General features: G+C 46.2%; 1 protein-coding gene across 2 annotated transcripts in view; it reads left to right on the top strand.

The window, feature by feature from the left end:
* LOC146785802 (uncharacterized) overlaps nt 1-27,651 on the top strand; it is a 444,312-nt gene that overhangs the window by 5,279 nt on the left and 411,382 nt on the right. For both annotated transcript variants that reach the window (XM_085635080.1, XM_085635079.1), the window contains exon 2: nt 4,384-4,531. In XM_085635080.1, coding sequence (XP_085491206.1) covers nt 4,432-4,531 — 100 coding nt within the window. In that variant the 5' untranslated portion in view covers nt 4,384-4,431. The remainder of the gene's footprint in view (nt 1-4,383; nt 4,532-27,651) is intronic.

Below are 27,651 nucleotides of genomic sequence, written 5' to 3'. Positions count from 1 at the left end.
TGAGGGTGGTCATGTTGTCCGGTGTTGGCTCCCTTCTCCAGGCTTTCTCGAGGGCTCGGCAGTTCTTCTTGGAGCTCTTGAGTTCGTCGGTGAACCATGGGGCCTTCTTGCTGCCGGGTCTGATGGGCGGGGTCCTCAGTGGGGCGAGTTCGTCCGCGCAGTTGCTGATCCACTTCGTGAGGTTGTCGGCGGCCTGGCTGGGGTTCGCTGAGCTGGCGGGAGGGTGCTGGCTCAGGGAAGCGGCGAGCTGGTCGGCTGTGATCTTGCTCCAGCTTCTGCGGGCGACCTGTTGCTGGTGGTGGTGGGTCGTCGTTCTTTTGAAGGTGAAGTGGACGCAGCTGTGGTCCGTCCAGTGGAGTCCTGTGGCGTGGCTGAAGGCGATGTCTTTGCTGGAGGAGAAGACGGCGTCGAGTGTGTGTCCGGCGAGGTGGGTGGGGGCGGTCACCAGTTGCTTGAGTCCGAGGTTGGCGAGTTTGTCGAGCAGGGTGGTGGTGTTGTGGTCGTTGTTGTTCTCCAGGTGGAAGTTGAGGTCCCCCAGGAGGATGTAGTCAGCGGAGGGGAGGGCATGCGGGCTGACGAAGTCGGCGATGTCCTCGCTGAATTGTGTGCGTGGTCCCGGGGGTCGGTAGATCAGGGTGCCTCTGAGGGTGGTCTTCGGGTCGGTGTGGATCTGGAAGTGTAGGTGTTCGGCGGTAGTCAGGATGTCGTCGGTGTAGGTTGTGATGCGGATGGTGTCCCTGTGGATGATGGCGATGCCTCCTCCTATCTGGTTGGCGGTGCGGTCCCTCCGGGTGATCTTGTAGCCCTCTGGGATGGCGATGACGATGTCGGGCGCTGAAGAGGCGTTCATCCAGGTCTCCGTGAGGAAGGCAACGTCAGGAGCAGTGGTGTCGATGAGGTTCCAGAGTTCGATGGCGTGTCTGTGGACTGAGCGGGTGTTGAGCAGGATGCACTTGAGGTGGTTGCTGCTGGTGTTTGGCTTGGCGGGTGCTGGTGTGGGGCGGGTCCGGATGCAGGTGAACTTGCAGGTGCGGCAGCTGAAGGGTCCGTGGGTGCGTCTCGGGGTGGCACGGTAGCATCCCGGGACTCGTCCGTCGTTGAGTGCGATGAGGGTGGCGGCGTCGTAGGTCCGGCGGGTGGGCTGGGGTCTGCGGGGGCCAGGGGTCCTGGCACTGGGCGCGGTCCAGGCACGGACGGGCGCAGACGGGCTGACCTTTGGCGCACCTTCGGCGCTCAGTCGGTGCTCCCGCTGTGCGCGTCCGCTGCGCGGTCGCTGAGGGGGCGTCATAAGAAGGGAGCCGGGAGGGCGGGTCAGCTGGGAGGCGGGGAGCGCGTGGTCCTATCAGCAGGCGTGGGGGCGGGGTCGCGGCAAAAACCGGCGTGAAAATCGAGTCGGGCGGCCCTGCGGCGGCTGGGGCGCCGGGCTGGATCGGCGATCGAGGCGGGCGCCCCTGCGGTGGCTGGGGCGCCGGGCTGGAGGCGTCAGCAGGTAGCAGGTAGGCAGCTGGTAGGAGGCAGGCAGCAGGCAGTGGGCGTGGGGGCAACCAGGCCGAGGGCACAGTGGTCGCTGCAGAACCTGGGTCGGGGTCCCCTTAAGAAGGGAGCCGGGAGGGCGGGTCAGCTGGGAGGCGGGGAGCGCGTGGTCCTATCAGCAGGCGTGGGGGCGGGGTCGCGGCAAAAACCAGCGCGAAAATCGAGTCGGGCGGCCCTGCGGCGGCTGGGGCGCCGGGCTGGATCGGCGATCGAGGCGGGCGCCCCTGCGGCGGCTGGGGCGCCGGGCTGGAGGCGTCAACAGGTAGCAGGTAGGCAGCTGGTAGGAGACAGGCAGCAGGCAGTGGGCGTGGGGGCAACCAGGCCGAGGGCACAGTGGTCGCTGCAGAACCTGGGTCGGGGTCCCCTTAAGAAGGGAGCCGGGAGGGCGGGTCAGCTGGGAGGCGGGGAGCGCGTGGTTCTATCAGCAGGCGTGGGGGCGGGGTCGCGGCAAAAACCGGCGCGAAAATCGAGTCGGGCGGCCCTGCGGCAGCTGGGGCGCCGGGCTGGATCGGCGATCGAGGCGGGCGGCCCTGCGGCGGCTGGGGCGCCGGGCTGGAGGCGTCAGCAGGTAGCAGGTAGGCAGCTGGTAGGAGGCAGGCAGCAGGCAGGGGGCGTGGGGGCAACCAGGCCGAGGGCACAGTGGTCGCCCAAGAGTCGCCCAAGAACGTTAACTCTCCCAAGTGCACAGAATCTTTTCCTCTCTTGGAATGTCTGGGCCTTTGCTTTGGTAAGTGCGTCGAGGTCCTTGTAGTCCAGGGAAAATACAACTCTGTTAACCCATGTTTAGGAACAGGCAATTCTTTGTAATGTGGGAGTGCTCAATGACTCCAAAGGCTGACAACTTGGCAACCTCTACCACGGTAGAGTTTTGTACTTCCACTGACATTCTGTATTCTTGCATATTAAATAAATAATGTCTGATGAGTAATATCATTGGTGTTCAGGGTAGAGAGTAAGAGCTGCTGGATAACTATCTCTATTGAAAAGTAGTACCCAGGCAGTAACAGTGTTCCTGATGATGTTACAAAATGTCATCAAGCCCCCTGCCATTAGGAGCCAATTATGGTTGGCTGCCCTGTCTCCTTCCCCTCTCATAGTTGTGTCTTGAACTGGTCTACCTGAATTTGGTTATCTCCAAGACCAGGGCTTCAACTTGTCCTAATCACCAAGTAACTCACTCTGATGGGCAACTGGGTTCTATTTTCTGTGGGCGACTACTGGAGATACACCAGAGCACAAGTGGTCCCTTGTTAGAAGCAGAGGTTATCCTCCAGAATTCTAATGGACCTTGCCGGTAACAGGGATGATTTGATAGAGCCATCATCCCTGTGGTTCCCGGCTTGACTGGAACCAGTGGCAAACTGCATGACATAGGTTGGGATCATGGAATCTTTGTTTTACGAGTGGGTGATGGACGGACAGATGAAATAGGCAGTAGTGCCTAATATTCTCTCTTCGCAGGCAAGACAACCTCATTGAACCTCAATGGGTCACTTACGGGCACATAGTCCTACACATACTTTACTCACCACTCTCACTCAGCTCAAGAATGACCTTGATTCTATAGAGAAAATATTTTAATAGACGCGCTGTCATCTCTTCTCTGGTCATTGCTCTGCTCGTCAGATCCTTGTTCAAAGCCACACAGTCATACTTTCATGTCTACTGCCATGTGGTTTGGTTGTCCAACCCAGTCCTTCAGGTCATGTGTGTGTGAAATCTGGAAGGTTAGCAATGATTGGTGTAGCAGTGAGCCCTATTGCTGGGAACATGGCGTCATGACGACATATCACATAACAAGCTGTTAGTAATCCAACCCTCCCCCATTGTTCAAACACTTGCTGTGGGTATTTTTTTTATTGTTCTGGGGATTTATCCAATAAACAATAAGAAGTTCTGAACTGATAGCGTTGTTTCTCCTCAATTGAAACTATTTGACTTAATGGCTTAATTGGAGTGAAAACCGGACTCTTCTGACATCATCTGGTCACGTTAGGAAGAAGAAAACCTGCAACATATTGTTACTACTTTACATTTGTATTCCCTTATCATCAATCTATACTATATGATTAATTATTATCAATATAGGATTCCCAGATTTTTTTTTTGGGGCGGGGTTGAAATTAAGTTTCTATGTCAGCACAAAACGATGTAGTACATGGGTGTGGACAATCAAAGGCAGAAACAAATTAGATTGCATATTCCGCACTTCATGATGCGCTTCCTACATTATAAACCCGGATTTACTTTCACGAGAAGGTAAATGACTTCAAAAGTTTGCATAGATTATGGTAAAAAACGAAGCATGTGAATCTGAAGAAAAAATTATTTCAATTGCTTTTGTAGTGGAGGATTTTATGTATTTTTTTTGTTTTTGCTTTTTGAAGACGAAGTGTCTCCTGTATTTCTCCTCTTTCTCTCTTCCTATTTGCATGGTTCAGAATCTCACTACCTCTGTTTGCCTCTTCATTTTCTATCTTTTATTGCTCACATTTTTCCTCTTACCATTCCCTTCACTCCTTTTTCCTTCCACTTACTCTACCTCATTTTGACCAGTCTCCTTTTTTTCTCTTTCTAGGTCCCTCACAATTCTTCCATTCTCAGCCTTTGTCATATACAGTTTCTGCTTCTCACTCGTATCTTTATTCTTCCTAACTTCTAAATGCATTTTTTTTTCTGTTTTAAAAGTAAAACGAAAACAAAAAATCTTTTAAGGTACTATTCGTATTATTTCTATGGCAGCTGACTACAGAATTCGAATGGCAGTGAGAAAACAGAATGTGGACTTGTTATTGTGCGCAAATTGTAAACACTTATTGATGTACTGTTTCCTACTTTTTTGTATTTTAGGTTGTGAAGTTCACCTCAGCGGTGCTGATTGGCTCGTCTCAGACTAAAATGTCTTCCGAACTCGAGTTTATTTCTAGAAGATCACCTGTTGTTTGCACTGCTGGTTGTGTAGCATCAAGTCAGCCCCTGGCGACGAATATTGGCCTTGGTAAGTCTGCTCAATTACTGTCTATAAACTTGTAGCATCAGGAAACCTCCTGCCTGATGAATATTAATGAGAGAGAAAGCATTTAGTGACCCCCAGTGCCTGCAAAGGCAGGATGGAGGCCTGAATGGGACAGCGGACACATTCCTTTAGTGGGATTTCTGTTTGTTAACACCCCCTGTCTCTTAAAGGGACAAAGCCTGCTTAAAAAAAAAAAATCATAGTGAAAGAAAACATGGAGGAGAGCTTCCACTTTATGAACCAGTGAGCATCACATCTAAGATGTTGATAACTGATTAAGGTTTGCAACTGTAATTTCGATTTTGAACCATTGATGTATACTGTTGTGTCTGCCAAATATGTAGTCACACCCCTCTTATTTGTAATTCTTAATGAGTTGTAAAACCCAATTTGAAAATTGGAAAGATGTTTCCTTTTCTGGCGCACAAAAATACTTTTGTACATTGCACAATTCTTTACAGTCTCTTAGGTTTAGAGAATAGTCGGCTTTATAACAGCACAAGGTGTAGTCTTGCTGCTCAGTGTCACAGCTTCCCAGGGTAGAGCTGAGGTTTTGACAGACGAAACCTACTGGACCAAAAGGGTGGGTCAGTCACACAACCACACCAGACTCTCTCCTACTCTACCCCTCCTTGCATCATCTGACACCTCTTTTACTATACCGATCCCCCACAACAAACCTCTCTTGCCTCTGACTCTTCCCCTCCAGAAACCCTTTTTACTCATCCAAAAGCCTCCTCCTACTGCTATGACTTAAAATAAGAAATAATTAAAAAAAAGTCAGTCACTCTTCTATCCCTCTACTATCCTTTTAAATCAAAATAACAGACTAACATGTTCACTTCTCAAATTCCATATTACACTATATTAACTCACCACTAATCCGTTATGGGTTTCAGAGTAGCGTGCTACTGGCCAATAAATCGTTTCAACACCCCATCAGGGTTACAAGCGCTATATAAATGCAAACCTTTTTTTCCCCTTTCTACCCCTCCCCAACCCTTCTCAATCCAAATAACTGACTAACATATCCACCACTCAAATTAATTTCATGTTTCATCATACTAATTCAACACTAATCCTTATGGGTTCCAGAGTAGCGTGCTACTCGCCAGAAAAGCGCTTCAAAACCCCATCAAGGGTAGCAAGCGCTATATAAATACAAACCTCTTTCCCTCTTCAATCCCGCCACCTACCCCTCTCTATCCAAATAACTGAATAACATATCCACCACTGAAATTACTTCATGTTTCACTATACTAATTTTCAACACTAATCCTTTGTGGGTTCCGGAGTAGCGTGCTACTCGCCAGAAAAGCACTTCAACACCCATCGGCGTAACAGGTGCTAAATGAATGCAAACCTTTCTTCCTCTTTTATCCCTCCGCTATCCTTCTCACTCCAAATAACTGACTAATATCCACCACTCTAATAACTTTCATATTTCACCATACTAATTCACCACTAATTCTTTATGGGTTTCCGGAGTAGCGTGCTTCAATCACCCCATCAGGGGTAACACGCACTATATAAGTACAAACCTTTTTTCCTCTTCTGTCCTACTGAATCCAAATAACTGACTAACCTATCCACCACTTAAAATTTACTTGCATGTTTCACTACACTAATTCATCACTGAACCTCTATTGGTCCCGGAGTAGCGTGCTACTCGCCGAAAAAAGCTCTTTGACGCCTCGTCAGGGGTAGTAAGCGCTATACAAATGCAATTACAATACAATACCTGTGTTTTTATGGGAGCATTCCATAACTATTTAAAATCGAACTTTCAATATAGGTGAATATATATATATCACCGTGGCTTCCTCCATTCTTAATTAATGTAACCCATTATTGTTATGAATAAAAAAAATCTAAAAGAGGAGTTCACATAAAGTCTGTCTTAAAACGTTTTCACCCTCAAAGCAAACTTGTTAACACTTCAGTGGAAATCATACCTCTTTATTTATTACAGCACACCTTTTTAATTCCTTTCTACACAGGTGCCTGTTGTACATTGCAGGACGCTGACTATTGCTCTGTGTGCCCTAGGAGTTCAGAATGGTTTTAATTTCTGACATCTCCCTCTAAAACTTCAGGCTCTAACTAGGTCTTGAGCTTAATTTCTTTAGTACCTGAAACTTGTAACACATGAACTGATTTCAACACATAGATATTTTCGACCTTTTAACCCAGGAAGGCATTTCCCATAAGTAACTTACTGTTGGAAATTTGCCCTTTCTTCAAGGTCATGCCAGATTTGTGCCTTCTTTTACTGAACCCGTTTTTGTTGCTGATAGAATTCTGCTCATTTTACTCCAGCTAACAGTGGTAAAGTGCGTGTGCTCTCCTTTTTTTAACATGATAAACATGCTTACACCTAATTGGCACATTTAATTTGCTTATAAGTCCCTGCTATAAGGTACTATATCTACCTACGGTGAAAGCTACAGGTGGGCGCAGCACTCATTGTGCTACCCACTAAAGTAGCTCTGTAAAACAAGCCCACGTGCCTGCCACTGCGGCCTGTACCAGCAGTTTTAAACTCCCACTTCAACTGGCTAAATAGAACTTTTGAGAGACATAAACCTTCCTATTTAATACTTATAAGTTACCCCTAAGGTAGGTTATGATGTATAACTTCACTTTTGAACTACATAGGAAAGTGATTAATGGACTCATTGTAATTTAAAATCCAACCAAATGGTAAAGTCGCATTTTAAATTACTATTTTGAAGATGCTACTTTAAGAGAGTTGACATTTTCTTTCCCAAGCTAAATATGCCTTTCTTTTAGTGTCCAGGGTCACCTGACTGGTTTTCTGTGATGTGATGTGTATTGCTCCTAGACAGTAGACAATGGACCTGGGTGTGGGTCTTCCTGACAGGGTGGTTGGGGATGAGCTGTGCCTCTGCCCTGACTGCACTCAGACGAACCTGATACCAGGCCTGCCCTGACCTTTGGTTTAGTAGCCAGGCTGGAGCCAAAACCAGAGGAAAGGAAGGGACTGACCAGATCTAGTTTTAGGGTTAAACAAAGGGGTGTGCCCCACACAGAGGCGGACGCCGGGCCTAAAAGTGGCATTGCCAGAACCTGAAATGAGAACACGACCGGCAGTGATTGGAAGGGCGACTGCCCTGCTGTCTGAAAGCTGAAGGAAGATTGGACATGCTTGCCTTGAACCCAGGACACTAGACCTGACATCAAGGGTCAGCTGGCTTACCTCCTGCTTGAGCTACACCACAAGCTTCCAGAGGCCTTTCACTGTCATTGCCCAGCTGACCCACCCAACTGGACCGAACCTGGTCCCGTCTGCTGGCCTCTGTGGGAGGCATCTTGACCACTGAGTGATGTCCTCATGGTACTGGATCCTTGGCTGGAGTCAAAGTGCACTTCTTCCTGCCTAACTGAAGATTTCACTGGATCCAATACAGCATGATGCAGAGTCCCCCAGAGCCCTGAAACTCCTCCTGACTGAGTGCCTCACCGGATCCAACACAGAGCAGTGCCGTGCAACGCAGATCTCCGCCACGCAGTTCCTGACCGTTTCTGTCACAGAACTACGCAGGGCTCTGCAGAGTTGCGCAGCTCCTCACTTAAGGCTTCACCGGCTCTGACACTGAGCGACACAGAACTGTGTTGCACAGCTCTCGCATTGAATTCAGAAGCTAAAACTTCCAGCAGGAGAACCTGTTCTTGATTCCGGCCCGTGCTCCATCGCAGTTGGCCTGAACTTTTTATTTTGTCATGGGCTGGCCCAACCAGATACCCGCAGTTGGCACTTTGTGCCTTTTGGTGCTATTTTGAGCCCTAAACTTTAAAAATTCATAGTTCCAGTTCTATTGATAGCATTTTTGTTGTTTTAGTGTCATTTTATTTATTTAAACATTCTATGTTTTTGCCTAAATTGGTTTGGAATTTTTCTTGTGTTGTGTTTCACTTTGTTACCATTAGAGTGCTGCATAAATAGTTTGCACATTGCCTCTAAGTTAAGCCTGACGGCTTTGTGCCAAGTTATCAGAGGGTTAGGCAGAGGTTTATTTAGTGACTTTTGTGGTTCACCCCGACACAGATTGTGAATATTATTTGAGGTGGGTTCTCCCACCCCTCAACTAGTACTCCGATTTCTTACACTTCCAAGTACTTGTTGTGATTAATTTAAAATATTTAACCTTTTGTCTGTAGAGATATTGCACAATCAGAATGCTCTTTCACCTCTAGAGCATCATGATACCTTGAGATGCTGCTTATAAAGTTCACGTGGGGACTATTATCATTACATGCCTGGAACAACATAACTGAGCACTCCTACAGCTCGGACTGTTTTAGGAACATATTATGTTATGTTAAAATGAATTTATAAAGCGCGCGTACACCGGGGAGCTTTCATGGCGCTACTTTGCTTAATATCCAGGTTCAGATGCGCAGATTAGAAGGCCTGACGGAAGAGCCAGGTTTTAAGAAGGCCCCTGAAAGTGAGGAGATTGGTGCAGAGGCGTATTTCGGAGGGAAGAGAGTTCCAGAGCATGGGGGCCAGAATGGCAAACCTGGTACCACCAGTACGCTTTAATTTAAAAGAGGGGGTGGACAGAAGAGACTTATGTGCTGATCGAAGATTTTGCGTGGGAATGTAGTGATCAGGTTATTCACAAATTTAGGACTTTTCCCATTGAGTGACTTAAAAATAAGGCACCCGACCTTGAAGGCGCAGCGCTGGACTACAGGTAGCCAATGAAGTTTCTTCAGGAGAGGAGTAACATGAAGGTGCCTGGGTTGATGGACGAGCAGGCGAGCTGCTTGGTTTTGGACTAGCTGAAGGCGTTTAGAAAGATAGAGGGGAATACCGAAGTAGAGCGAATTGGCGTAGTCAATGTGGGACATGACCATAGCAATGATTACCTGAGTCCGGGCTTCGTGGGTGAGAAACCTGCAGATCTTTTTTATTTTCTTGAGTTGAAAAAAGCAGGTAGATATCACTGAGCCTATCTGAGGCTTCATCGTGAGATCCTGACTGATGATTACCCCACGGCTCTTGGCCGAGTTTGATGGGCAGGGGGGCTGGCCCAATTCCCTGGGCCAAAAATGAGGGGCCCAGGGATTTTTAGTAAAGCCACCGGTTAGAACCACCTCCGTCTTGTCCGGGTTGAGCTTAAGGTGGTTGCTGTTCATCCACTGACTAATGAACAGCATGGTGGACTGAAAGGCGTGGACTGACTCTAGAGAGTTGCTAGTAGGAAAGATGAGTTGTAAATCGTCAGCGTAGTTGAATGTGCAGACTTGGCGCTCTTTCAGGGCTCAGACAAGAGGGAGAAGATACAGATTGAATAGCAGTGGAGAGAGTGAAGAGCCCTGAGGGACTCCGCAAGAGATTTTTATTCTAGGAGCAGTGAATGGTGCTATGCTGACTGCCTGCGACCGGTTTTCTAAAAAAGAGGTGACCCAGCCAAGGGCGGGACCCATGATTCCCGCGTCTCTTTTTTATTGTTTCCAGTCACGTATACATACAAAAACTATACAACAATAAATTTGTATCTAATAGAAAATGAAAACATATAACAATTAACATATTGCAAATATTACAATCACTACAAGAGCACTGGAACAAAGCGTTGCCAATACACATAAATATGCCATAACGAATCCCAGCCGTGTATGTATAAACTGAAATACTCTATCAGTGGGCACCATGTTTCTCCAAATGTATTTGGGTGACAGGCTTCGCAGGCCCTTACCATACAATAGCATTCAATAAGTGTATGGCACCTATGATTGAGGGGATGAGGAGGTGTGTAATAGCCAACCATATCTAAAAAAAATGCATATGAGGCTATTTTGTGTGGCTCACCATCCCTATCTGTAGGGCAAGAAGGGCATCGGGTAATCCACTTTCTGCCCAGCAGTAGTGTAATAGACTCCGAGCACTGTATAGTAATGTTGACGTTTGATCCGGAGCCTTAAAAAAGGCAGAACCGTCGGACAGCCACAGCGCGTTCCAGCACTGCATGGACTGTAAAGTCCATGTCATGCAAGAACTGGTGGTGCAGAAAGACAGGAGGGAACACCATGTGCCCCCTGCATGCACCCCCATTCACCGAGGTCCCCTAATTTTTCTCACGGCCACCCTTTTCATGGTGGGCTCACAGCCATGAAATGGAGGGCAGTGAGGTAACTCATAATATGCTTGGCAGTGCCGCAGCAGCACCACCAAGCATATTGTGTCCTTAGACCGCTGCGCCACCGCCAGGTATGTGTATCCCTGGCAGTTGCGGCGGTTCTCTGAAGGTCCGACTGCCACAGTTGTAATATGAAGGTAGGACTGCTGGTGCGGTGGTCCCCGACTGCCTTTGCACCTACACCGCGAGTTTGGTGGTCCCATGGACCGTCAAACTTGTAATCAGGACCTTAGTCTTAAGTGCAATTTCTGCTGACAAATCCCCAAATGATTTCAACCCAGCTTTATCTAAGCCACACTTGCTGCTGTCACCAAAGGTAGCTGGATCAATACATCACATGCCACAGCAACACAAATCTTTCTGAAAATAAAGAAAACAATGCCACCCTCACCATTGGAGATTCCTCCCATGGTGACAGGGAGCATGGAGCTCTTTACAAAGGCCAGGGGCATAACACAGGCATCCGCAGCCCCTGCGTTGCGGGGGGGGGGGGGGGGCCGCGCTCCAGGGGCCCCTTAAATCAGCGGACCCAGCAAGTCTCTTCTCTAGATTAATTAAACCCATAGATCAACGAAAACACTGACTGGCACGGGTACCACAGCATCGCATGTTGACCAGGCTGTGGCTCCAGAACGAGGCGAGCCTTCGTAGTAAAGAGCAGGGGTTACTGCTTGATGCAGACACCGGCTCTTTTATTTTCCGGTATCGACTTCCAATGGACGGAGATGTCACGCCCCCCGCACTTCAAGGTCAGAAAGAGCGAAACTGCCTTGTTTAATCATGGCAGCTCATCAGAGATCATAATTGTCATTATTTGAGTCCAAACTGGGGCAGTTTTCTGCTTTCACGTCCCTACTGCACGAAATAAACGTGTTTGTTTCCGAGACAGTGAGAAGAGACCAGACCAGTCCGTTAATCAAATGCCACTTCCAAGAAACTGTGAATGCTTATGAGAACACTAATCTTTTACCTAAAAATGACACAGAGTTTAGATTAGTTTTTGAAACATTAATTCCTTTTTGTATCTATAATTTTGAATATTATTGGCGACATTGGCCTTTGCCTTCAAGTTTTCACCTCAGATGAAAATTAGCCTTTGGTTCCTTTTATGTGGTATTGATTTACAATAATGGATTAATGTTTAAACTTGAAATCACTGTCCCACAATGCATTTCACTGGTTGCACCTTGCTTTAATTAGCACATATTGATTGGCACCTGAAACAAATATGGCTGTGTTAAGTGTATACCAGGCTTCTAATAATGTCATGTGACCTTGACAAAGCCCACAGGCCTGGGAGAAGCATTGGCACATGAGTGTTTGCCATCCGCCCTTTTTATTTACTTTTGAATACATTGCAATTTTTTTGAAGCGCCATGAAGAAACATAAATGAAAGTGTCTAAAACATTTAGATACTGTGCATCCTGTGGCGCTGTTAATTTGTTTTCCCTGCAACGCACAGTGCTATGTGGGTACCACAACACCCCCTAATTAATTTTAAGAGCACTCAGCACCTACTCTGGTACTTGGGGGCAAATTTATCAAACTTTCATGCAGCGCACCTCACTCAGCAAGACACCCTCTGCGCTGCGTGGAAGAGGGGGTGGGGGCAGGAATGCGCTGGATAAATCAAGATTTGGAGCATTCCTGTCCTCTGCCTGTGCTGGCGCACAATTAGCAGCATAACGCCAACACCCTGTCACCATGGTGCAAGGGTGCCTGTGTTGTAGGCAGGATTGTTTTTTGTAGGAAGGGGCATTTTCCTGCATAAAACGACAATCCTCAGAGGCATTTTCTGTTTTCACACATAGCGAAATAAGGATATTTCTCCTCGTTGTGCCTCTGGTGGGAAGGTGTACGATTCTGATGCAATCCCAGATATACCACTGCTTGTAAATTTGGGAATGCCTCAGAAAGCATGGGTGGATGTGTGGGAACACTCACCCCATGCAACACCCCCACCACGTAGAGTAACGCAAGGAAGCAACTTGCGCTGCCTTGCGCTACTCCATATTTACCAAGCCATTCAGTGCTACGCAAGGTGGCCTTGCGTAGCTTGGTAAATCTCATCTACCTTTTGGCACAAGGGCGACACAAAACTCTGATCAATCTATTCCCCGGTCTATGCAGAGTGGTGTGATCCATTCATATCTAATATTCTCATATGTGATAATCCCTGAAGTGCCAAATGCTAATTCAAATATTAGGGAAAGCACAAATCATAATCACAGGGCCACTGAAATTATGTGGAAAGGGGGAACTTTACGATTTTTAAAAAAAATATGGGCATGAAGAGCCATTAGTTAAGACAGTTTTGGCCACTGTCGAGGGTGCTCTAGTGCTTTAAGTAGCTGAAGAGCTGGAGAAGCACTATTTAACCAACTTAGTGATAAATGGTTGATTGTCACAGTACCTCTCAAGCCATGGCCTTCTTTGGCTGGAAATGTAGCCACAATTGTTGACATAGCTAAAGTAAACAACTGAACATAACAAAATAACATTCACAAAGAAATTTAAAACCACAATTAAAAGATGTGATGGCTCATCACAACAAAAGGGATGAAACAGAATGCAACATCACAGTATCACACAACAAAATTACATTGCACCAAAGCAACACATCACATTCACAACCACAATAAAAGGTAACACAACAAATATTCTTGTCGCACATTACCATCCCCAGAATCCTGTTTTCATAATGCAGTGGTAAAAAAGTGTGTGGAGCAGGCACTGCTTTATACTCCAGCCATGGACATGAAATGGGGCAGTCAAAAATGTTTTGTGATCTGACCCCAGCTTGAAATGAGATGCATCATGTTTGGGAGTATTCTAAACAGAACTAGGTGCTCTCTTTAAATAAGTGATGGGTGACCTGTTAACATTTGCAAAGTGTTTGCGATGGCATTGCCCTCATGTGCAGTGTTTTTGATAATCTTTTTATTAAAAAGTTTTATTGAGGCATACACACTCAAATAAATAAACACAGAAAAAAGGGAATAATGAAGACACGTCAAGTAGAGTACTAAACGTTAAGAACATCGTGGACTCATGTAAACTCTACATGAGCCATCAGGATCCAAGTGAGAGAATGTATATTAGATAAATGAAGATTATGTAGTGAGGAACATCAAATATTAGCTCCATAATCTCCTGGAAAAGGAAAGTCAAGGGCAAGAAGAGAAAACATAAAAAAGATAGATTAGTTGGAAGGAGTGCATGTAGGTACCAAATAGACACTTTGTTTGGCTTATTTAATGCTGCCTTGTAAATATATAGATATTTTTATCATTCTTTTTATTAAACCATAGCGGTCACAACTTACACAAACACTTAAATTAAGTAGTACAACCATGAAGACTGGACAGTTACATATTGCAACTCTCCTTATACAGCGAGACATGATAATGTTCACAAGTTATGGTGATGTTGGATCGCCTTGGGAAGGAAGGACAGGGGATTCACATATGTGTCCATGATACGCATTCCACTTGTCCCAAATAGCAATCCATTTTTGGGGGCAACCCCGTGCAACATAGACAGTTTTTTCCCTGACCATACACCAGTCCATATCCGCCTTCCGAGCTTCAAGTTTAGGCGATGCAGTTGCTCCCCAAAGTCGTACGATATTTCTTTTGGCTACCATTTGACCCAAAGTTGCCCATAGTTTGTCCTTACCATTAAGATCTGTGGGTTCCCACACATTCAAAAGTCACCTCTTGGCTCCAGGCCTAATCACAGTTTCTAATACCTCACCCATGCACTCATGTACCTTCTTCCAATATTTCTGGGCAAGCCTACACTCCCATATAATGTGCAGAAAGGAGCCATCAAGGCCACACAGCCTCCTACATAACCCATTAGTCGCCCTACTCATTAACATAAGTCTGGGTCCAGACACATAGATTCTGTGAACAATGTTTTGTTGTGTGAGGCGTAACCTGGACTGAATCGTAACTTGCTGTGGGGAGGCAACTGCCTTGCCTTGTAACTATTGTTCCTATTAACACAGTTAACCATGGTGCAAAGGTGCCTTTGTTTGCGCACAGCAGCCCATTGTGCACTAGCACAGGGGAAAAGGACAGGAATGCTCTGTATCTGATAGATACGGCACATTCCTGCCCTTTTCTTTTGTCATACGGCAGTGCAGAAGGAAAGCCTGAGGTGCTGCCCTACTGCAAAAACTCACAAATGAGGGCCTCAGTCTGTTGAAGCTAGAAACAATTGTTTGTTAAAATCTATAAATTATGCAGCATGTGGAGGATTATGTGGCAAATTCATTTTTTTACGTGGAAAATGCTGCATAATTGTAGGTGTTTTGATCAGAAATAAAACACATTACAGAGCAAGGAAAGCCTAGTTTTCACATAGACATGTATGCATGTGTAGCTTGAGTCTTGTTGGTGGGAGAGCCAAAGTGTCCTTTCATGTATGTTTATAGAGGGCAAGAAGACCGAGAGACTTCATGCCACTGCCTGGCTCTAGAAAACTCCTAAAACAATCGGTTGAGATCTATCTAGCGAAGAGCCAGGTTTTGAGCTCTTTGTGAAATTTTAAGTGGTCTCTGAGCTGGTATAGGTGCTGGAGTCAGTGAAATATCAAAAGACCTTTTTTGGACTAGAAAAGCTCAATTAACTCTTTGAGATTTCATGAAATGTCTAACCAGGCTCAGATGTGTTGGCCTCAATTCTAGCTTAACATTGAATTTTATACATCGATCTTCACTTACGCCGACTTCGCAAATAGTCAAGGTAAGTAGTTGTGAAGTTTACATCAGTAAACTTATACTTCCCTATGAAAGATAGATACAAATTTTATTCTATTATTTCAGATACATACTTGCAATATATACTAACAAAAGCAAAACCAAATAAAATGTTATAATAAAGTGTGGTATAATATAACATAACATAATTGAATGTAGGAACATTTAGACTACCCCCAATGTTCACAGGAAATATATACAGTTAATCACAGCCTGTCCTCAAATCTCAAAACCACAGATACACAATCCTAAATACACAATTTATCAATGCATGCCAAACTAAACTAGTCTTAACCTTCAATATTGTTTGCAGCCACTGGCCTACTAAAACATAAATATTGTCAGCCTACTAACCATTTGATTGCTTGTTCCAATGAAACATAGACCAACTGCTGCGTAAATGGATCCACGACAACAAGCAGGGTTGCCAAAAGAAAAATGGCAGCCATGTGTTGTTTAAAGACCCTGAAAGACCTCGTCTTTACACTAAATAGGGATATAAATAAAAATGTGTGTATTCATTTGTAATGTGATTTGTCTGTCTTTGTTCCCTTTAATTATCAGTCATGGATCATTTAGGCAGTCCTAGAATTACAAGTGTTTTCTATTTATATTTGCTGTTCGAAGTATGCACAGATAAGTGCTGAAAATACCGCGACTGCTTATTTCTGTCCTGTATGGGGCATCAAAATAATCAGTTGGCAACCCTAATCATAAGACTGGAAGTTTGTTGCAGGATCAGCACATTATTTCCTACACCCTCGATCGAGCTCTATTAATGCCAGAGTAACAATAGTTTAACTTTTCCCTGAAACCCTACGCCGCCATCAATAAGATGCTTGCTGAGTTACTTCAAGTGTCCGGGAATGCACCCTGCATTCAGACAACTCACTCCTCATTCTCGCCCTTCACTTTTACGCTCACCCTGCACTCACAGCAATCACAATGTATTCACACTGACCACAATGCACTCACACTATTCACACGCTCACCCTGCACCTAGTCATCACTCTGCACTTGCAATGCACTTGCACTGTTCACCCTGCAGTCACGCGAGCACACTACTCACCCTGCACTCATGTCACACTTCACTCACCTGTCCCCCTCACTGCTCAATATGCAATCTCACTCAAATAAGCCCATCACTAACCATGCATTCTTTCATCCAAATCTGCACTTTGAAATATATGTGCCTTTATGCACATACCAAACGGGAATTGATTGACTAACCTGGCTTTGTTTTTCATACTGCTGTACTTGTTTTTACCATGCACTTTAATAGTATTTTCATCTTGATGCAAGAAAAAAGTTGGATTGTTTTACAAAAACATGCTTGATTTTTGTATATTACTGGACTGGTGATTGCTTTATTATGCACTTTAAAAGTATTTGCACTTTTGTTTTTGCTTTACCAACTACAGTTTGTATAGATTATCATTAGGTACTTGCTGATATGGTTTGTTTTTATTCTACATGCAAAGTTATTTATGGTGTTGCTTGCACTTGTCTGCAATATGTGTGCCTTTAATCTTGTATTTAGCATTGTTTACACTACAGAAATGATAAATTAAAACAGACAAACATCTGCATCAATGTTCTGAAGCATCCAAACAGTTTTCTTCTGCAACCTTGTTTGCCTGCCTGTTTTGCAATGCTTACTAATAAAGACATGATGGTAGAAATTGAAATTGCTTCCTTAGTTCACGTTATTATCATGCACAACCCCTTAACAGTCGCTAGTGTGTGGCATGTAGATAATTCACCAATATATTTCTGTTGACTTTCGCAGGATACTGAGTTATATCTTGTGCACTTCTCATGTATATTGTCAGTCGAGTTTTTATGGAATTGCAGGTTTGGGTTTGTCTTTCAAAGTTTCAAGTTATTGTCCATTAATGTCAATTCTATTTCGGACCCTTCGTAATTCTTTGTTCTTCAGCCATAGGCAGTTCCTGAGACAATAGGATTGCTCCTTGGCATTGTTCTGATTGCTGCCTCAGTTAAATATTCTGCTTTTGACAGTAATGTTACAAATGGCATAGCTTGTATGTTAAGAGCGTTTCCCACTTTCTCATTAGAACTTAGAGAGACAATATAGAGGAATTTCATTTAAATGTTGGAGGTTTCAAATCGAAATATACTAGATTTCTGGGTGGTAGGGCAAAGTGGTAGATGGTGGGCTGGGCCACCAAGGGAAGGGTGCCCCGGGGGAGGGCCCCCTCCATGTGCTTTGCAGTGGGGCCCCCTCAAGTTTCGTTACGCCACTGACAAAGGCCCTTACCTCCAGGATTTTCCTGTCAGTGACAGACTTTGAAAGTTGGCTGTATGTCCGCCCATCTAAATTAGGTTTGCACACATACAGCCAAGCCCCGACGGCTCTTACTCCATTGGGTTGTTGGAAGGGTTTGACCACAGCAGAGATGGAGTAGTCTCTGCCGTCATTAAACCTATGGTCTACATAATTCTAAAATGGGCAGGCAGACCATAATGTTGGCAAAGAAAGAACTCTGTCACCGTTGCAATGGAGTTCCCTTTCTGCCAAAATTTAAATCCCATTATTCTGAAATTTGTGCCTTGAATGTAAATATCACCTGAGTAAGAGCTCTGAATGATGCAGAGGAAACAAACCTTTAATAAATAAGGATTAGAACGGTGGTAGCTCAGTTTACCCCTGTATCAACATGAACATTCGTCGACCCAGATACAATAGTTTACAGTTGGGTGGAGCCTTCTTCCTATCGCTATATTTGCTGGAGATACAAATACCTATATGCCCTATGTGGTTTACTGTAGACACAGATAAATATACATATGGCTGAATCCAACCTAAAGATTGTGCGAGGAACATATGATTGAATAGAATGGAAATAGCAAAAGCAGTTAGATAGTATCATCATCTTAATGATGTTTCTGACACTGAGATTCATACATGAATCAACCATTTCATCAACACTGTGCACTGTTTAAGAAGGAGGTCATGGAACATACAGCCTTCCCCAACTACAGAGATACAATGGCCCCTAAGTATGTAGCATGCCCGGTTAACTCGGATAGATCATCCGTGATCACGAGAGTTCCTGCTGTTTGCATCTTAGTGAAAATTGAGGGATATTGAAACTTAGAGTTAAAAACAAATGATTCCTCACAGATCTGTGGGAGTGGGTGTGGTCTATCACTCTCCTACTGCAGTTGGTGCGGGCCCAGCAGATGTAATGTGATGTGTCAGGTGTATGCACCAGCTCCCATAGACCGATATTAAAAATTCAGAAAAACACGTCTTTAAAGCTTTGATATCAAGGGTTAATATTCAATGCTAAAGCACAGTTCACCATTGGCCATTGGATCCAAATAAGCCGGGATGTAGCAGGTGATTTGCAGTGATGGAGTCCTTTGCAAATAGTTTCCACAGGTAGACATGCTTAATCTAATACACCTCAGTTTCCCGAGGGCTTGGAGACGAATCTGAAGAGGAGCAATAGATTCTCCTCGCAATGATATTTTATTTGGCCACCTAGTTCCTGCTGATGGCTACATCTAAACAAACACTGGAAAAGCCAGTAGGTCTGGCGATGGCTGATAACCTTTTGACTTTGTCAGTACTTGTTTTGTTGTCATGGTGTTTATAAAACTTTATTGTTGGGGAAGCCGCAGGGCACTCGCAAATATGAAAAAAAAATGTAAAAACAAAAATATGTTTTGGGTTTAAAAAGCCATGAATTGCCATAGTAGTCTCTTGCACTACTTTATGTACTGATGTGCTTTTTGTGAAAGATCTGAATGCTGTCACTCACAAGGTAGCCAATGACGCTGAATGACCCATTGGACCATGCTGTATGTTATAAAGGGGAGGGAGAAAAATGTGAAAGGTAAAACAGTTGACCAATGGATGAAGAGGGAAGCATCTATGAGTAAGATTATTGTATTTATAAAACTACTAAAATCAAAAGGTCTCCGCTAACATCCAGGCCAGACACCTCTGAGCACCCCCCGGGACCCGGAATAGTGTTCCTGTCTGCTGGGTTTCACTATCCATTAATGCACTAGTGCAAGCTGCCACAGTTGTAGATAAAAAGGAAACGAGAAAAAGCACCAGAAAGACGTCCTCCTGCTTCAGTGATCAGATCTTCCATCCATTTGACATTACTTACGTCCCCTGACTTCTCTATACACGGGGCTGTAGTAGTCTGTTTAATAGGAGGCAGCGGCAGCTGGCACAGATCGGAGGTAGGAAGCGGGGGTGGGGGGGGGAGGACGTGGGGGAAAGGGGTATTAAAAAATAAAATTAAAATAAAAAACGTACCATCCTCGCTACGTCTCTCCTCCGTAGTCCCTTGATCTGCCTGAACAGGAAGCACACCCAGTCAGCCAATCACAATGCTGCCTTAGCAGCGTTGTGATTGGTCTGAGTGCCGTTGTATGGCACTCAGACACTGACTGGGAGCCTGGGCATGTTCTTCACGCAGGCTGTAATGCAGCCGGCATGGAGAACATGTGAAGTGCGCATGACTGTTTGGCCGGTCCGAGGGTGCTACCACTCCTCCCCTGCCCTGCTCTGTGGGCAGAGCAGCCCCACAAAGCTCCCGGAAGTAGGACAAAATAAAATGATGACAAGGTAAGCTATTATCGCTTTTTTCCTTTTATTTCACTGCTAAAAAGCAGTGGAGCGCCACTCCAGCCCCTTAGCCGAGGAGCCGCCACTGATGTGAGACACTCTGGCTGCAGAGCTTCAAGGAGCTCACCCAGCACTCAACTAATACCACGACAGCACCCCAATGACCTAGAGCGGGGAACTGCAAGAGGTTTCCAGAGCACAGGCTCAGCAGGTACTATGGAAACTAACATTCCGTGCCCAAATCTATGCCTTTCTACTAAGGGCGCGTAGCCATCAACCAAAGTGGACAGAGAAGCAGGTTTTTGGGGTTCCAGCAAAAAAGGATTTCTGACTCAAAGGTTAGAATTACCATATACAAGATTGGAGCAAAGAAGAAGAGGGTTGATATAATTAAAGGGGGGCTAAGGATTGTGCAGCTGAATGGCTGGTATCTAGTAGGTAGAATATATGTATAACAGTTTCATAGGTGGCTAAAAATTCGAATTGCTTTAGTAAAGTTTTTTTGCAAAGGCGAAAGCTTTGTGCAGCTTTACAAAGTTTCAAAATATGGCCTTTTGGTTGCTATTTCCTGTAGCCTAAAGCTATTTATGTGGGGATTTTCCACAATACATTTTTTGGTAGAGGGCTACTGTCAGAAAGCAGTTTTTGCAGTTTCTTTCCAAATCTAAAACGATTTTTGCATGCATTTTCACATGCAGTTTTTTAAAAGAAAATTTGCTAACAGATCCATGAAGTGATCGAACTTTAAGAAAAACTGCTCAAATTTCGAAACCCCACTAGCTTAGCATGTGAAGTCCCTATTAAGGGCACAACCTTTTTCTGTACTGCAGCTCTTTGTGACATGCATATTTATAAATTATAAAGCGGTTTTTCTGTCAGATATGCAGCCATTACAGATTTGAGAACAGTGTATTGTAAACAATATAATATTTCTAATGTTCCTCAACCTGAGTAAGGTATTTTCGGCCAAGTTGCTTGGGAAATGCAACTTGAAAGCACACTTAACGATTACATTCAGGGCCTCTCATCAAAGGGTACTGATAAAGGAAACAAAAGTTTCTTTGTCTTTCATTTCGTGAAAGAATTTGTGCGCATGTTTCCCTACAGTGAGGACAAAACGGAGGGTCAAAAATACCTTATTTGTTCTAAGATTTAAAAAAAAGTCGGGCAGAGGCTCAGAGATCTGCTATCTGGGTGGGAAAGGGGGTACGGAAAAATGTGGTATTATAATGCTTATTACTCAGTGGGAACCTCCGATGGCTACCGAGTTGGCATCAATTTCTTTTTACAGTAGTACTATTTTCTTCATTTGCTTAATGGTTAACAATTACGGTGGAGAAATTGGCAGCCTGATTAAAAATACTTTATTTGAGGCAATGTATTATCTCACTTCCCAAGAGAAGGCCACACTCTTGGGCCGAGCCACAAAAAATGGCCATACTTCAGCTCCAGCAGAGTTATGCCTCCACTTGGGTGAAGACTTACAGTTTTTCTAGGTTTCCAGATGTACTCCAGGAAACCTTTTCTGCGTTCCTGTTTCGACCTGTTTGTTGGCATGACTGCCGAGGTAATTATACACAAGGTGTAAAATTACGGCTGTTGAACTGACAGCGCCTTTGTGAAGGTGAAATACCACTTTCTGGCTTTTTTCTCCGAGGTAAAATATTTCTCACCTGTGGATTTTCCCAGTGGCGACCGGCATGACTCGCGGGTGGCAGGGTGGGGGTGGGCGCGTGACGGCAGTTGGGAGGGGGCACAGGGTTGTGCAATGCACAAAAAAAAAATACACTTACCTTGCTGCCGGGTCCCACGTCTCTGCTCCCGCTCTCCTTGTGGGACTCGAGGAACAGAAAGCCAGAAAGAACAGCCAGGCTCCCCAGACCAGTCACAACACAGCGCTGCAACGCAGTGTTGTGAGTGGTAAGCACCCATGCTCCGCTGACCAATCACAAAGCTACAATGCAGCATTGTGATTGGTTCTGAGTGTCCTGATTCGATGCTCAACCAGGGAATGGGGGCCTGGGCATGTTCTCCATGCAGGCTGTAATGCAGCCTGCATGGAGAACAGGGAAAGTGCGCATGACCGGTTTGGGCAGCCTGCAAGGGCCCACCAAACAGTCATTGCGCACTTAGGAGTGGGCAAACGACTCCTCCCCTGCCCTGCTCATAGAGCAGAGCAGCCCCGCCCACCCACTCGCCCGCAAAGAAAATATAAAATGATAACTCAATGTTATTATAATTTTTATTTCCTTTACTTTGCACTACTCAAAAACAGTGAGGTGACGCTCCTCCGCCATAGCAAAGGAGCCGCCACTGGATGTTCCTACCATACAATTTCATCTATTTTGGTGGCGCACTGTTAGACCTTGTACCATTGGCGTGAGTCTACCTTCCATTTTTTCTGATTGCCTCCTCTGTTTTTGATCTGTTTGCTGGTTTTAGATGCTTTGGGCACTGTGCCACTGCTATTCAGTGCCTCAGTGCAAGTGCTCCCTATGGTAAATTGATGTATTGGTTAGTGACTCCATGATTAGGTTATTTGATTTACTTGTCAGACCCTAGTCTAGTGCACCATGTGTGCCCAGGGCTTGTAAATCAAATGCTGCTGGTGGGCTTGCAGCACTGGTTGTGCCACCCACAGAAGCAGCTTGTAAAATGTGTCTTAGGCCTGCCATTGCAGAGCCTGTGTGCAGTCTGTGACTGCCATGCCGACTTGGTAAGTGCACCCACTTGCCAGTGCCTAAACCTTCCCTTATCTTCATGTCAGACACCCCTAAGGTAGGCCCAAGGGCAGGGTGCATTGTAAGTATAAGGTAGGACATGTTCTGGTGTGTGTGGCATGTCCTAATCGTGAATTACAGCCATTTTCGTTTTTCACTATTGCAAGGCTACCTGTTCCCCATAGGCCCGAATGGGCAGATTGAGTATAACATCCTATAATCCTAACTGACCCAGGGAACATGGTAGAAATTCGAGTTTAGTATGCTTGAACTCAGAATGATAAAATACATCTTTTAGTGAAGTTGGTTTTAACATTCTGGGGCCGATTCCGATCCGGGTCGGAAAGCTCTCTGACCGAGCCGGATCCGGAGTGTTTTCCAACCGAGCCGGAGTCCTGCAGTCCGACTGATCGAGTACGATGCGGCCGTATGCTGCCGGACTCGGTTAGGTCGGACTCCCATAGAAGTCAATGGGAGCCGGTCGTACGACGTGTACATGGGCTCTAATTGACTGAATGTGTACGTCTCACACAGTGGGTACGCGTCGGTGCCATCCGCACCGAACATGCCTGTGTTGGGGAGACCCTTGGGTCTCCCCCTGTGTCCGAGTCGTAGGGCTGCGGGTGACAGGGGGTCCGACTCGGACCCCCAAAGGCAACTTCCCGGACGTTTTGCGAGCCGGAAACTCTGGCTCGCACCAGCTGTCCGACGCGTGTATCGTACTGGCTCGGTCGTAAATCGCATCCATTGCACGCCACGGTTAGCTTACGGCCAAGACGTACAGAGGGGTTCTGACCTGGAAACGATTTGGTCGGTGAATTTCACGTTGCTCGTATCGTACCTGCTCGCTTGTACAGCTGTACGAGTTGGGTGGAAAACACGTGTACGGCTCGTAGTTTTTCCGGCCGGATCGTGCTGGGTGCTCTTCCGACCCGGATCGGAATCGGCCCCTTTGTGTTTGAAAATACCACTTTTAGAAAGTAGGTATTTTCTTGCCTAACTGTCCAAGCCTGCCTCTGCTAGGTTGTGTATTGTGTGTCTGGAGTTTGAGTGACAGGGGCTGGGGGATTCCAGGAGATGGGGGAGTCAGCACAGGGCTGAATAGAGAGATCTGCATGTAGATGGGTGGGAAAGCTGCACCTGGGACCTGAATAGGGATGTGCCTTCCCTCCACAATGCTGGCTCCACCTCCTGTGGTGCGTCTGATGTCACCGGCCTACAGTGTGAAAGGAAAGAAGGAGTCTTGCCAACAAAGTGCTCCAGGACTGACCAGAACTGGTTTGGACTAGGCCCAGGCCTCTCTGCCTTCAGAGAGCAAAGAGAATAGTAGTATAAATATGAGGACCCAGACCCCAAGACATGAGATTACTTCTGGAATAACAAGACAAACCTCTGCCAAGGAGAAGAATCAAAGGAAGCTGTAGGAGTTGTACTGCCCCCCTGCCAGTGTGCTGTGTTGCTGGGTTGGCCTACAGTAGTGTCTTCAGTGCCAAGGAGATGAGAAGGAACTTTCAATGGACTTTCGTCAACTTGCAGAATATTACTCCAAGGGCTTGAACTTGTGCTTGCCTCCTGCTGAAGTCTCAGGGACAAAAGATGTCACCACCAGCTCCCCTCTGAATTTCCTTGCTGGGAATTTTGTCTGCAGAAGCATGCGTGTCGCTGGGAGCTGGAAGCGCGACTCAACGAGAAGAAGCGTGTCGCAGCTGTTGCCTTTCGCATCGCCGGAGAAGCGTGTCGCCACAGCAAAGTTCGCCGCCGCATCACCAGAGAAGTGTGTCTTCGTCAAAGCTGTTACCCAACGCATCACCGGAGAAGCGTGACGCCACCGCAGAGGTCACCGTCACATCACCGGAGAAGTGTGTTGCAGGGCCTGTCCCAAGTTACAGAGTCGCCGCACGGCCGCCGGGCGTGCACGCATCGTCTACACGTCGTCGCATCAAGGACGTCATCTTATCACACCGGATTGTCGCAACGCATCGAGGCACCATCTTGCCGCATCGCAACCGGGCCACAGTACGAGAATCTACGGATCACCTCCTCTCCGGTAAGGATCAAGACGCATCCCCTACTCTGCGCAAGCATTGAGACACGACGCATCCTCTCCCCCGACGCATCTCCAATGCTGCGAGCCTTTTGCTTTTTTTGCGTTATGCATCCAGGTACTTTTGTGCGATCTTTGTCGCATTTACCATCAACTTGAACTAAGTTACATTTACCATCTTTTAAGTCAACTTTGAGTACAGTATTGTCGATTTTTTTCGTTTGTGGTCTTGTGTTAAGTCTATATAAAGAATACTTATTTTTATAAAACCTGTGTGGTGTCCATCTGTAGTGTTTTCACTGTATTACTGTATGTGTTCACAAATGCTTAACACACTGCCTCTGAGATAAGCCTGTCTGCTTGTGCCAAGCTACCAAGGGGGTGAACAGGGGTTATCCAGTAGTGTAATCCCCTTTCCCTGACTTAGAAGGAAGGGTCCCTATTTGGTCAATGGTACCTACCTCTGCCAACTAGAGACCCCCAGTTCTAACATGCACCCATTAATTTTTCATTCTGAGAAGTGGTTTAGTCCTGCAGTGGGAAGGATTTAGGGGCAGATATACAAAGGTTTTTTGAGGTCGCAAATGGTCCGATTCTGCAAATCAGGCCATTTACGACTGCCCCCAAAAAGTTTTTTAATGTACAAAAGGCAAAAAGTGATTTGGTACGTTGTTACCAAATCCCAGTTTGTATTTGTGAATCGGTATTTAGAAGGAGCCACTTCCAAATACTTAATTGCAGTAGTATTTATTAATGTTGGTTGCAAAACATTAATACTTCACCAATTCTAAAGTAGTGGTAACCATTTGCAATTGGTAAGGAGTCCCCGTGCAACCATCCCCCTTTGTAAATGTGTGAAAACATATTTTTTAAGAGCAGGGACCTCTGCCTACTCTTGTTTTGTAAACCCATCCCATGTCCTTTAAGGAAAACAGGCTGTATTTCTATTTCTTAAAAAGTTGCTTTATTAAAAAGCAATAACACACTTCTTGGTCTGCTGAGCCTAGCAGGCCACCATTCCTGAGATGCGGCGATTCCTAATGGGTTGCAAATTGCAACCTACCTCAATAATAATAATGAGATAGGTCGATTTGCAACCTACTAAGAATTGCAATTTGGGAAAAATTACATTAGGAATACTAATTTCCTAATGCAATTCAGAGATAGTCGCAATTAGGAAAATGGTATTCCTAATGTTTGAACAGCTGGCCTTTGGTAGCACAGTTTGCACAAACTTTCAAGGATCACTACGCCTTCAAATGCCCACTCTCCATCCCTCCCACGTGTTATTCCAGTGGAATATTAAGCAAGCATGGCATGATATTTCACAGCAGTGAACGTATTTATAAGTGCAGTGTCACCTGCTGTGAATATCTTTCATTCATAACTTCAGGCATTGCATTCATAACATTTTTATGTTGACAAATGACTATGGGCTAGATGTACAAAGCATTTTCAGGCTGTTTGTGACCGGAAAAATGCTTTTTCAAATGTACAAAATGCAACTTGTTACCGAATCACATTTTGCATTTGCAATTTGGTATTTTGAAGGGGCGTGTTAAGGGCGCTCCTTCCAAATGCTGAATCAGTACGATATGTATTACTGTTTTGTGACCGAATTTAGGTAGCGAAACAGTTAAACTCTAGCACCAGTTTAAAACTGGTGGTAACCCCAGTGGCGTAGCTAGGGGGGGGCGAGGGGGGCGGACCGCCCCAGGCGGCACTGTTGTGGAGGCGGCGGCCGCGTAGCACTGGCGGCCCGTTTCGGCGGCCTTTATAATTTATTTGGGGACACTAACTGTCTAACACTTTGTCAGTCAGTGTCCCCAGTCCCCAAATAAATTATAAAGGCCGCCGCAACGGGCCGCCAGTGCCTCGCGGCGGCGGCCCTGTTTGAAGTGCAAGCGCCAAGCAAGCTCACGTGACCTGCTTGCAACTACTGCACAAGCGCACGCACGCTGCACGCACCGTGTGGTGCGTGCGCGAATAGCGACCGGGTCACCAGTCTCCTGGGCAATCGGCAATGTCAACCTCCCGCTAAGGCGGGGACGAGTGAGTCACAGCCAGGTCCCGCAGTCATGCTGAGCTCAGCTGCCGCCCGCGGTGCACATCGAGCGGGCGGCATTTATCGAAGGTTTGTGCTGCACGTTTAGGTGGCGCCCAGTGGCGTAGCTAGGGGGGGGCGAGGGGGGCGGACCGCCCCAGGCGGCACTGTTGTGGAGGCGGCGGCCGCGTAGCACTGGCGGCCCGTTTCGGCGGCCTTTATAATTTATTTGGGGACACTAACTGTCTAACACTTTGTCAGTCAGTGTCCCCAGTCCCCAAATAAATTATAAAGGCCGCCGCAACGGGCCGCCAGTGCCTCGCGGCGGCGGCCCTGTTTGAAGTGCAAGCGCCAAGCAAGCTCACGTGACCTGCTTGCAACTACTGCACAAGCGCACGCACGCTGCACGCACCGTGTGGTGCGTGCGCGAATAGCGACCGGGTCACCAGTCTCCTGGGCAATCGGCAATGTCAACCTCCCGCTAAGGCGGGGACGAGTGAGTCACAGCCAGGTCCCGCAGTCATGCTGAGCTCAGCTGCCGCCCGCGGTGCACATCGAGCGGGCGGCATTTATCGAAGGTTTGTGCTGCACGTTTAGGTGGCGCCCAGTGGCGTAGCTAGGGGGGGGCGAGGGGGGCGGACCGCCCCAGGCGGCACTGTTGTGGAGGCGGCGGCCGCGTAGCACTGGCGGCCCGTTTCGGCGGCCTTTATAATTTATTTGGGGACACTAACTGTCTAACACTTTGT

This window comes from Triturus cristatus, chromosome 11 (genome assembly GCF_964204655.1).
Source record: "Triturus cristatus chromosome 11, aTriCri1.1, whole genome shotgun sequence".
Classification (NCBI taxonomy): domain Eukaryota; kingdom Metazoa; phylum Chordata; class Amphibia; order Caudata; family Salamandridae; genus Triturus; species Triturus cristatus.
Note: the sequence above shows the minus strand (reverse complement) of the source record. Positions and strands in the feature narration are given on the sequence as shown.